We start from the raw sequence: 12,585 nt of genomic DNA, 5'->3' as shown, positions 1-12,585 counted from the left end.
CCTGCACATTGGCCAGTGGTGCTATTGTGAGGGGGGGGGGTAGCGCACGAGAGGAGATATCGCGAGAGAGAACGTACCGTGCGAGAGCATGAACCAATTGTAGAGGCGTTACCACGTGAGAGAACATACTGCTCATAGCAGAGCCAATGGCGGTACCACAAAAGAGGGATGATCTGTGAAAGAGGTGGGTACCCTGAGGGAGAACGTAGCATGCGAGAGCAGGTCCGGCATTAGGCAGTATCGTGTGAGGGGACATTTTGCGCATAGGCCAGTGGTGCTATTGTGAGAGGGATGTACCGTGAGGTGGGGAGAGGGGTAGCGCGAGAGAGGAGATACCGCGAGAGAACGTACAGTGCGAGAGCGGGAACCAATTGTAGAGGCGTTACCGCGTGAGGACGTATTACGCATAGCAGAGCCAGTGGCATTTCCACAAAATGGGGTGTACTGTGAGAGAGGTGGGTACCGTGAGTGAGGACGTAGTGTGTGAGAGCGGGTACCGCATGTAGGGGCAGTACCGTGTAAAGGGCCATCGTGCGCATAGGCCATTGGTGCTATTGGGAGAGCAGGGGTACCACGAGATGGGGGGGTGTAGCGGGGGAGCGGAGATACCGCGAGAGAGAACGTACCGTGCGAGATCATGTAACGTGCGGGAGCAGGAATCACGTGGAGAGGCGGTTCGTCGTTAGAGGACATATTGGTCTTAACAGAGCCAGTGGCAGTACTCATGGGTGGAGCGGAGGATTAGCGTGACTGTGACCTGACTGTCCAGGTAGGCTAGGGTGGTCTCTTGCAGCCCCATGTAAGGCACGGAGAAGAGCTAGGCCGCCTGACTCCCCAGCAGGTGGCGGCGCGGCCCTGGCCTGTGGCTAACGGTCGGGAGTACAGCATGGCGTCCTGGACTGGCAGGCAGGCAGCTCCTCAAGTCTGCACACTGGCGCAGTGAGTCCTATTTGTCAGAGACTAGCTTCTACGTGGTCAGCGACGGGCTGAAGTAGTAGGCCTTGCTGTCCGACAGGTTCATCACGGGAATCTTGTGCTACATCAGCAAGACCTGAGACACCAATGTGTTGCTTCCTGCCAGGACGGAGTGGAGCAACTCCTCGCTGCTAATCTTTTTTTTTTTTTCTTGATGAAAGAATATAATTTTATGCTTGACAAAAATTGTGTCTGGGTATAGAATGCTAAATTGAAAAATTATTTTCACTAAGATTTTTGAAATCGTTTTTCTGAATTTCTCCTCTCTCAGATTTTAGGATATTCTGTTTATCTCCAGCATGTTGAAATTTCATGATTTGTCCGTCTACTGTAGGTTTTTTCTTGATTATTGTGCTAGGTGCTAGTGGGTCCTTTTATCTGGAGAATTTATGTCCTTTAGAACTGGGAATTTTTTTCTTGTATTTTTCCTTTTATTATATTCCCTGTCCTTTTTCTGTTTTTCTTTCTGGGGACTTCTATTAGGTGAGTTGTAGTTTTGAAATTGATTTATCGCAAATTTTTCTTCTTTATTTAGTATAGGTATATTTTTTGTCTTTTAGTTAAACTTATGGGATATTTGGGGCTTCCCGGGTGGCTCAGCAGTGAATCCGCCTACACTGTGGGAGCCGCTGGCCGCTGGAAAGAGACCCTGGAGGCAGGCAAGGCAACCCCCTCCAGTATTCTTGCCTGGAGCGTCCCTGGGACAGAGGAACCTGGGAGACTACTGTCCATAGGGTCACAAAGAGTTGGACATGATTGAAGCAATTTAGCATTGGACCGTATGTGCGTGCGCCGACGGCATGGGATATTTACTCAATTTTGGCACTTTGTTTTTCTTCACTGAATTTTGGCTATTTTGTTTTAAATCTTTTAGCTTTGTGAATATTAATTTTTATAGCATTCTTGTCTTACATCTTTAAAATGTTAATTATAATCTCTAATATTTTTTCTTGTCTTCAGTATTACTTGTGTTTTAATATCCTTTGATCTGTTTTATTGCTTCGGTCTTTCACATTGCAGATTTTAATCATACTTCTGGTGCTTATTGGGTGTCTGTCCAGTATTTAAAAATGAAACACTAAGGTGCTTCCTGGTAGGTCTTTGTGATTGGTCAGTACTTACAGACTGGTGGTACCCACAATATGTTCTTTACTTAGTTTCTTCAAGTGAGAAATGCTATATTAGGATGGAATAAGCCTCACTTAATTATCCTATTTTTGTTCCAGCACTTCATCTCTGTATTGCCCTGTGCCTAGTATCCCTGAATCTGATTCAGTTTTCCTAGTATCTCTCTCACCTGTTGGTGCTGCTTCTCAGTTTATCCCCCTTTTGTTATAATACAGAAGTATCTGGGTTTTTGTTCAGATAAGAGTTAGTTAGGTACACTCTTTTTGTGAATATAATTGTATTCTAGCAATAAAATTAAAACTCACTTTGATTGGATTTGATTGTTCCTAAAATTAGCCACTAAATACTGTCATCCATTATCTTCCTAGCTAGCTTAATTTTACTAGTTTTAGATCTTAGAGATTGGGTTCTGAGTTTCATAGTTTTGTTACCATTTCTGACTTTTAAAATGTCAGTTCAATAATTGCTATTAGCCTTGGTAAAGTACATCTTAAATATCATACTATGGATTACAAGAAAATATTTAGAAAAATAAAATTGGATTCTCTTTTTGAAAATTAGATAGTTCCAAAATGGCAGAACTGTTTATGGAATGTGAAGAAGAGGAGTTGGAACCATGGCAGAAGAAAGTAGAAACACCGGAGGAGGAAGAAGATGATGAGCTGATCTTTGTTGGAGCGATACCAGGTTCAAAATCACCCACTTCAAGTAAGCATTTACTTTCAGTGAAGCAAAGTTTTAACAGATGATGTTTCTAGTGGAAAATGTGGGACTGTCTTACATGTCCTTGTTATACTATAAGGTGCTGGATGTGAGAGGAGAGTATAGCAGTCAGTAAGAATTTGTGAGAATCAGAAGGAGAATATGGTTAGGAACTTGAATAAGGAGGTGTGAGGGGTAAAAATATGTGAGAGAAAAGAAAAATTTTAACTGAGTTACCTAAACATTAAGATTGCCTAACACCATTGTAGATCTTTTGATATTAGAAATCATAATTTTATTGGAGCCAAGTCATCTATTTATCCGTTTGTTAATTTTTTTCTCCCTTAAGCCCAAATGTACCTAGAAAAGGAAGTGTTGGAATGCTTTGTTTAAAACATCAGACTACTAAATAAGTTTGTGTTAGTCTCTGATGGAGTTTCTGACACCCATTCAACTGCCTCATCAGTGTTTTCTTGGTTTATGTCTACAAAATAAAAAGGGTCTGGTTTGTATATCAACATGAGCAGTAGCTTCTGGCCATACCCATATTTCAGCAAGTCCTGGTTATATTCATGAAGAATATACAGTGGCTTGATTTTCAGCCAGTATACTAGGATGATGCAGTCAGTCAGCACACTTAATCCTCGTGGCTCTGGGAGAATGTCAGATACCTTTGTGGATTTCTGTTAATTAGATTTGTTGTTATAATGTAAAAGTGAAGGTATTAATGATGCTTGTTAAATGTCCAATCAATTCCCTGGTGGCTCAGAAAGTAAAGAATCTACCTGCAATGCAGGAAACCTGGATTTGGTCCTTGGGATGGGGAAATAGATTCTCCTTGAAAAGGGAATGGCAATCCACTAGTCCAGTATTCCTGTCCAGAGAATTCCATAGAAAGACGAGCCTGGTGGGACACAGTCTATGAGTGAGTGAGTGAAGTTGCTCAGTCTTGTCTGACTCTTTGCGACCCCATGGACTGTAACCTACCAGATTCCTTCGTCCATGGGATTTTCCAGGCAAGAATACTGCAGTGGGTTGCCATTTCCTTCTGCAGGAGATCTTCCTGACCCAGGGATTGAACCTGGGTCTCCTGCATTGTAGGCAGACGCTTTACCATCTGAGCCACCAGGGAAGTCCAGACAGTCAATGAGGTCACCACAAAGAGTCGGACACAACTGGGTGGCTAATGCTAAAGCTAACAAAAAAAGTCCAGTTCAGTTCAGTTCAGTCGCTCAGTCGTGTTCGACTCTTTGAGACCCCATGAATCACAGCACGCCAGGCCTCCCTGTCCATCACCATCTCCCAGACTTCACTCAGACTCACATCCATCGAGTCAGTGATGACATCCAGCCATCTCATCCTCTGTCATCCCCTTCTCCTGCCCCCAATCCCTCCCAGCATCAGAGTCTTTTCCAATGAGTCAACTCTTCACATGAGGTGGCCAAAGTACTGGAGTTTCAGCTTTAGCATTGTTTCTTCCAAAGAAATCCCAGGGCTGATCTCCTTCAGAATGGACTGGTTGGATCTCCTTGCAGTCCAAGGGACTCTCAAGAGTCTTCTCCAACACCACAGTCCAAAAGCATCAATTTTTCGGCACCCAGCTTTCTTCACAGTCCAACTCTCACATCCATACATGACCACAGGAAAAACCATAGCCTTGACTAGATGGACCTTAGTTGGCAAAGTAATGTCTCTGCTTTTGCACATGCTATCTAGGTTGGTCATAACTTTTCTTCCAAGGAGTGAGTGTCTTTTAATTTCATGGCTGCAGTCACCATCTGCAGTGATTTTATAGCCCCCCAAAATAAAGTCTGACGCTGTTTCCACTGTTTACCCATCTATTTCCCATGAAGTGACAGGACCAGATGCCATGATCTTTGTTTTCTGAATGTTGAGCTTTAAGCCAACTTTTTCACTCTTCTCTTTCACTTTCATCAAGAGGCTTTTTAGCTCCTCTCCACTTTCTGCCATAAGGGTGGTGTCATCTGCATATCTGAGGTTATTGATATTTCTTCCGGGAATCTTGATTCCAGCTTGTGTTCCTTCCAGTCCAGCGTTTCTCATGATGTACTCTGCATAGAAGTTAAATATGCAGGGTGACAACATACAGCCTTGAGGTACTCCTTTTTCTATTTGGAATCAGTCTGTTGTTCCATGTCCTGTTCTAACTGTTGCTTCCTGACCTGCATACAGATTTCTCAAGAGGCAGGTCAGGTGGTCTGGTATTCCCGTCTCTCTCAGAATTTTCCACAGTTTATTGTGATCCACACAGTCAAAGGCTTTGGCATAGTCAATAAAGCAGAAATAGATGTTTTTCTGGAACTCTCCTGCTTTTTCCACGATCCAGCGGATGTTGGCAATTTGATCTCTGGTTTCTTTGCCTTTTCTAAAACCAGCTTGAACATCAGGGAGTTCACAGTTCATGTATTCCTGAAACCTGGCTTGGAGAATTTTGAGCATTACTTGACTAGCATGTGAGATGAGTGCAATTGTGCGATAGTTTGAGCATTCTTTGGGATTGCCTTTCTTTGGGATTGGAATGAGAACTGACCTTTTCCAGTCCTGTGGCCACTGCTGAGTTTTCCAAATTTGCTGGCATATGGAGTGCAGCACTTACACAGCATCATCTTTCAGGATTTGAAATAGCTCCACTGGAATTCCATCACCTCCACTAGCTTTGTTCGTAGTGATGCTTTTTAAGGCCCACTTGACTTCACATTCCAGGATGTCTGGCTCTAGATGAGTGACCACACCATTATGATTATCTGGGTCGTGAAGATCTTTTTTGTACAGTTCTTCCATGTATTCTTGCCACCTCTTTAATATTTTCTGCTTCTGTTAGGTCCATACCATTTCTGTCCTTTATCGAGTCCATCTCTGCATGAAAAATTCCCTTGGTATCTCTAATTTTCTTGAAGAGATCTCTAGTCTTTCCCATTCTGTTGTTTTCCTCTATTTCTTTGTATTGATTACTGAAGAAGGCTTTCTTCTCTCTTCTTGCTGTTCTTTGGAACTCTGCATTCAGATGCTTATATCTTTCCTCTTCTCCTTTGTTTTTCGCCTCTCTTCTTTTCACAGCTATTTGTAAGGCCTCCCCAGAAAGCCATTTTGCTGTTTTGCATTTCTTTTCCATGGGGATGGTCTTGATCCCTGTCTCCTGTACAATGTCACAAACCTCATTCCATAGTTCATCAGGCACTATCAGATCTAGGCCCTTAAATCTATTTCTCACTTCCACTGTATGATCATAAGGGATTTGATTTAGGTCATACCTGAATGGTCTAGCAGTTTTCCATACTTTATTCAATTTAAGTCTTAATTTGGTAATAAGGAGGTCATGATCTGAGCCACAGTCAGCTCCTGGTCTTGTTTTTGTTGACTGTATAGAGCTGCTCCATCTTTGGCTGCAAAAAATATAATCAATCTGATTTTGGTGTTGACCATCTGGTGATGTCCATGTGTAGAGTCTTGTCTTGTGTTGTTGGAAGAGGGTGTTTGCTATGACCAGTGCATTTTCTTGGCAAAACTCTTATTAGTCTTTGCTCTGCTTCATTACGCATTCCAAGGCCAAATTTGCCTGTTACTCCAGGTGTTTCTTGACTTTCTACTTCTGCATTCCAGTTCCTATAACGAAAAGGACATCTTTTTGGGGTGTTAGTTCTAAAAGGTCTTGTAGGTCTTCATAGAACCGTTCAACTTCAGCTTCTTCAGCGTTACTGGTTGGGGCATAGACTTGGATCACCGTGATACTGAATGGTTTGCCTTGGGAACGAACAGAAATCATTCTGTCATTTTTGAGATTGCATCCAAGTACTGTATTTTGGACTCTTGTTGACCATGATGGCTATTCCATCTCTTCTGAGGGATTCCTGCCCGCAGTAGTAGATATAATGGTCATCTGAGTTAAATTCACCCATTCCAGTTCATTTTAGTTTGCTGATTCCTAGAATGTTGACGTTCACTCTTGCCATCTCTTGTTTGACCACTTCCAATTTGCCTTGATTCATGGACCTGACATTCCAGGTTCCTACGCAATATTGCTCTTTACAGCATCAGACCTTCCTTCTATCACCAGTCACATCCACATCTGGGTATTGTTTTTGCTTTGGCTCCATCCCTTCATTCTTTCTGGTGTTATTTCTCCACTGATCTCCAGTAGCATGTTGGGCACCTACTGACCTGGGGAGTTCCTCTTCAGTATCCTATCGTTTTGCCTTTTCATACTGTTCATGGGGTTCTCAAGGCAAGAATACTGAAGTGGTTTGCCATTTGCTTCTCCAGTGGACCACATTCTGTCAGACCTCTCCACCGTGACCTGCTCATCTTGGGTTACCCCGCGGGCATGGCTTAGTTTCATTGAGTTAGACATGGCTGTGGTCCTAGTGTGATTAGATTGACTAGTTTTCTGTGAGTACGGGTTCAGTGTGTCTGCCTTCTGATGCCCTCTTGCAACACCTACCATCTTACTTGGGTTTCTCTTACCTTGGGTGTGGGGTATCTCTTCATGGCTGCTCCAGCAAAGCACAACCACTGCTCCTTACCTTGGACAAGGGGTATCTCCTCACCACCACCCTTCCTGACCTTCAACGTGAGATAGCTCGTCTAAGCCCTCCTGCGCCCACGCAGCACCGCTCCTTGGACATGGGGTTGCTCCTCCTGGCTGCTGCCCCTGGCCTCAGGCACAGGGTGGCTCCTCCTCGCTGCCCCTGACCTCGGACGTGGGGTAGCTCCTCTCGGCCATTCCTGTGCCATCGCAGCCTGGCACTCTCGGCCGCTGCCCCTGACCTCGGACGTGAGGTAACTCCTCTTGGCTGCTGACCTTCGGGCATGGGGTCCTCCCGGCTTCCACCCCTGACCTCACACGTTGGGTAGCTCCTCTCGACTGTACTTAGTGCACCGGTCGCAGCCACCGGTGACTGTCCAATTAAGACAGTCCAATTAGGATTGTGTAAAATGCAGAGGAACAACATATTTCGTTTTAGTGGCGAATGAAGAAACAGTCTTTCTCGTTCTATTTATTTCTGTAAAGCCAGGAGAATTTACCAAAGAATGTAACCAGCATACCAATATTTTCTTATTATGGCTGTGCATGTTAGTGTGGTTTAGAGAGAGATTAATTTTCTGAAAGCCTAGTTCTTGTTTCTCTGTCTCTAAACTTGGAATAGCACTTCTATTCAGTTATCAAAGATAGAATAATTTAGTTTAATTCTTAGTATCATTTCCTGTGGCAAACAGATGCTAAGTGGAGTGCCACTTCAATGAAGTAGGCATATTGATATATTTGCTGCTGATAGAGAAGCAGAATATGAAATTAGTTTCCTAGTCACTGTGATTTTTATATTGAAGTATTAACCATATTTAAAAGTTATTCAAATCATCTTATTGATGTTGGATATATATCAATTAGAAATAACTATTACTCAACTAGAATAATGTGTATTAGTAGTGATTCTGTCAAAAAGAAATTTGATCCTGGTCAAATTTCTTTTCTAAATAACCCAGAATTTAAATGATTCTATTAATGTCTTATGTCCTAAAATATTTTAGCATATGGAAATGAGCTAAATATTTTTTAAAAAACTAATATAAAAGGGGGAATAAAAACTTGTGTTTGACGGACTACAGTCACCAAAAACTACTATAGAAATTCTTTAATGGCTTGGATAAATACATGGATCTTGAATTTCTAAATGAAAACAATACCAACTTATTTGAATGAAAAGATTTTTCTTCTAAAAGACTTGCAGTGCTTAGTCATAGAGCACTTCATATGATAAAAGAGTGCTACTTTTGTGTGACTATAGAATTATTTTATGAGATCTAGTTGTTTTCGACTAGGAGTGGAAAAGGGAAATTTTTTATGTCTTATGGGATTTTTTTTCTGCTTTGTACCTTCTCTTGACTAGCAATTTTAGGTAAATCTCTATTCTTCCAAATTTTACTTGATTCCTCAATAACCTAGAAGTTACGGGTTCACATGCATACAACAGTGAGCATTCTTAGACTAATCCAGACTTTCGGTGTAGTGAGTAGATATGAGATACTTTTATAAACTCTAGATTCAATTTAATCTCTGATGGTATCCCTGTCAGTAGTCAAGAGCAGTGGTACAGATAATCCATCAGCTTGCCCATGATGAAACTTCCAGGCTTTTAGGGGTGTGAATGTGACATAGAGATTGGGAAAGGGCTTGATTTCAAGTCACAGTAACCCAAGTCTGTATGCAACCTTGTCACCATTAAAAGAACTCAATATGCTTCAAGTATTGCTTATATATAGATTTTTGGGGGAAAGTTTTTCTATTATCATGATATATACTTTCACTGAAATAAAAAAATTTTTAAAGATAATTTTCATAAATATTGTGAACAGGGGTAATCTCGCCTCATCTTCAAAGGAAATAAAGAATGAGACAGTCAAGGTATAGTATTGTTGTATTACTTTAAAATTAAAGTAAAATATCGTGGTAGAATTGTTGTGTAGAAAAATACAGGTGTTGCTGATGCTTTCATGCCTTTAGGTGAACTCGACGAAGACTCTTCATCAGGTCCAGAGGCTGCCTTTCCTAGATTTCATCCTGAGTCTCGATCTTCAAGTCCAGAGGCTGCCTTTCCTATATTTCATCCTGAGTCTAGATCTTCATATAACTCTGATATCGTTCAGAACGTGCCTAAACCTGTAAGTGTTTTTAAAACTACACAATTAGTGCAGGGACACATTAGATGTTATAATAACCAGTTAGAATTGTGGGCTATCATATCTAGTTATCATCCCAGTAGAAACATAATCACTGTCAGAAAATGTCACCATTTTTATGATAGTGCAACTGATACCCAAAATAATAGTGTCAGGAGCTAACTATCCAACCTGGCAATAAATCACATAGTATGCTTAAATTGGTATAATATTGAAAACTATGCTATCTAAAAGTATTAGCAGTAATGAATATTGCATAATGGCAAAATTCTTAAAATGGTAAGCTGAACTGGGTATTCTTAATTGGGAAGATTTTTCCAAGATCGTTATCACTATTTATTTTGAAAACATACTTTCATAGTTTCGTTTTTAAAACTTTTAACTGAAATAATCGATAATGGTAATATTAACATTTGTTGTAAACACTGTATATAAATTAATCTGTTTTAATTCTTATGACTTCCCTATGAGGTAAGCACAGTTATTTCCCCCATTTTATAGTTGAAACTGAGGCTCAGAGAGTCTAAAGGATTCATGATGGCGGGTAATGATGGATCTGGGATTTCAATCCAGGTTAACCCAAAGTTTTTAAATATGCACATCCACACATACAGTTAAGTATATACTGGAGGCTCAGACAGTAAAGAATCTGCCTGTAATGCAGGAGACCCGAGTTCCATCCCTTGGTTGGAAAGATCCCCTGGAGAAGAGAATGGCAATCAACTCCACTATTCTTGCCTAGAGAATTCTGTGGACAGAGGAGCCTGGTGGGATACACTCCACGGGATCACAGAGGGTCAGACCCAACTGTGCAACTAACACTTTTACTTTCATATGTACATTTAATTATATGCTTTTAAAAACAGAAGCATTATCTTAGAGCAATGATGTATTTCACAGACCACTGGGGTTCCCTGGGACTCTTTCAGGGGACCTGTGAGGTCAAAACCGTTGTCTTAGTAACACTAAGACCTTTGCACTTTTTACTCTGTAAACATTTGTGCTAGTGCTGCAAAGGCAATGGACCTGAAACTCCTGGTGGCTTAATATGAATCAAGGCAGTGATACCCAACTGTACTAGTAGTTTTTGGATTGGTGATCACCAAGCACTCACAGTAGAAAAATTTCACTTTCACTGAAGAATATCCTTGAAGAAGTAATAAATTGTTCTAATTTTACTAACTTTTGACCTTTGAATACATTACTTTTTTAAATATTCTGGGTGATGAAGGGTAGTATGCACAGTGAGTAAGTGAATTTGCTCAGTCGTGTCCAACTCTTTGCGACCCAGTGGACTGTAGCCCGCCAGGTTCTTCTATCCATGGGATTCTCCAGGCAAGAATACTGGAGTGGGTTGCCATTTCCTTCTCCAGGGGATCTTCCCAACCCAGGGATCGAACCCAAGTCGCCTGCATTGCAGGCAGATGCTTTATCCTCTGAGCCACCAGGAAAGTATGTATAAAGCATTTCTACATCTGCAGTATGAAGTTTCTCTTGAGGAAAAGCACTTGTGAGAATGAACCACAAACTGAACTGGCTGGTTTTTTTAAAAATACAATGCAATTTTTACTTGAAAGAATGACTGACAAAGCACCATGGAGTTTTTTATTGCTGCATAACAATAGTACCACAAACTTAGCAGCTTAAAGCGATATATATGTATTATTTCATGGTTTCTGAGAGTCAAGAGCTAGGGTATGGCCTAACTGGGTCCTCTGCTGGGCCAGGCTGCAATCAGTGTGTCAGGTAGAGAGAGCTGGAGTATCATTTAATACTGCTTCCAGGCTCACATGGTTGTTGGCAGTATCCAGTTCTTTGTGGGTTGTCAGACTGAAGGCATCAATTCTTGCTGCTGTGAACTGGAGCCTGTCCTTAGTTTCTCGCTGTGTAGACCTTCCTAGCATGACTTGGTTGCTTCCTCAAAGCCAGCAAGGGAAAGATGGGCTTTATAAGATAATCATGTACATCCTGTTGCTTTTGCTAAATTCTCTCGGTTAGAAGCAACCACAGGTCCCACCCACACTCAAGGGGAAATTAGACAAGTGTATAAATATCAGGAGGAAATCATGGAGGCCGCCTTTAAGATCTGTTTGGCACACACGGTGTTTCAGTACTCAGAGATACACAAAATCTGCCTCTCATGGAAGAAAACTGATAGTATTCTTGCCAATGATTAAATTCGGCCTTTCAAGCAAAAAAAAATCATTTTTTGAAAACCAGTATCTTCTGAAATTATCATCAGTAATAATATGAGCCCTGGACTAATATTCCAAGGAACCCGGATTGAGAATGAAACTCTAATGATGATTCTGTCTTTGTTCTTAAGTAGAGCATTGTCACAACTTCTATGAGCCTCACTTTCTTTATTTCTAAAATAAGAACCTTTACCCAGACCACTGGATCTCAAACTTGGATCTGCTAAGTAGCCACAGGCTGGTGTTTTTGTTTTTTTGTTTTTTTAATGTGGACCATTTAATTTGTTACAGAATTGTTTGTTTTATTTTGGGCCAAAGCCTAGGTTTTGGTGTAGAGGCCTGTGGGATCTTAGCTCCCGGACCAGGAATCAAACCCATATACCCTTCATTGGAAAGACAAACCTTAATCACTGAACGATCAGGGAAGTCCCTCCACAGAGTGTTCATAAGAATAGGTGTACCTAAAGATTGCAGACTATAAGAAATGCAAATATTATTTGATTTTAGATAGAATCAGATGAACTCGGTAATTTTCTCATGCTAGAGTAAGCAGCTTGGCATTTAGGGAAAACTAAGGAATTCTCTGGCAGTCCAGTGGTTAGGACTTGGCATTTTCATTGCCATGAGCTCAGGTTCAATCCCTGCTCAGGGAACTAAGATCCCATAAGCTGTACAACAAGGCCGAAAAAAAGAGGAAAAAACAAGGAAAAACAAACCACACACACACAAAAATAAGGAAACATTATTATTTAAATACAGATAGAGACTTCCCTGGCAGCCCAGTGGTTGAGACTTTGCCTTTCAACTCAGAAGGTGCTGATTTGATCCCTGGTTGGGGAGCTAAGATCCCATATGTCTCCAGGCCAAAAAACCAAAACACAAAACAGAA

At 41.3% G+C, this 12,585-nt stretch overlaps 1 protein-coding gene and 1 non-coding gene across 13 annotated transcripts in view; one reads left to right on the top strand and one right to left on the bottom strand.

The window, feature by feature from the left end:
* ZNF280C (zinc finger protein 280C) overlaps positions 1–12,585 on the top strand; it is a 73,450-nt gene that overhangs the window by 22,482 nt on the left and 38,383 nt on the right. For all 12 annotated transcript variants that reach the window (XM_042241650.2, XM_015105061.4, XM_015105062.4 and 9 more), the window contains 2 exons: positions 2,665–2,811; positions 9,326–9,483. In XM_042241650.2, coding sequence (XP_042097584.1) covers positions 2,665–2,811; positions 9,326–9,483 — 305 coding nt within the window. The remainder of the gene's footprint in view (positions 1–2,664; positions 2,812–9,325; positions 9,484–12,585) is intronic.
* TRNAC-ACA (transfer RNA cysteine (anticodon ACA)) lies at positions 3,865–3,937 on the bottom strand. Its single transcript has one exon. It is a non-coding gene; the product is annotated as a tRNA-Cys (tRNA).

This window comes from Ovis aries, chromosome X, assembly GCF_016772045.2.
Source record: "Ovis aries strain OAR_USU_Benz2616 breed Rambouillet chromosome X, ARS-UI_Ramb_v3.0, whole genome shotgun sequence".
In the NCBI taxonomy this organism is placed as follows: Eukaryota; Metazoa; Chordata; class Mammalia; order Artiodactyla; family Bovidae; genus Ovis; species Ovis aries.
The sequence above is the reverse complement of the archived record's forward strand: the minus strand, read 5'-3'. Positions and strand labels throughout refer to the sequence as shown.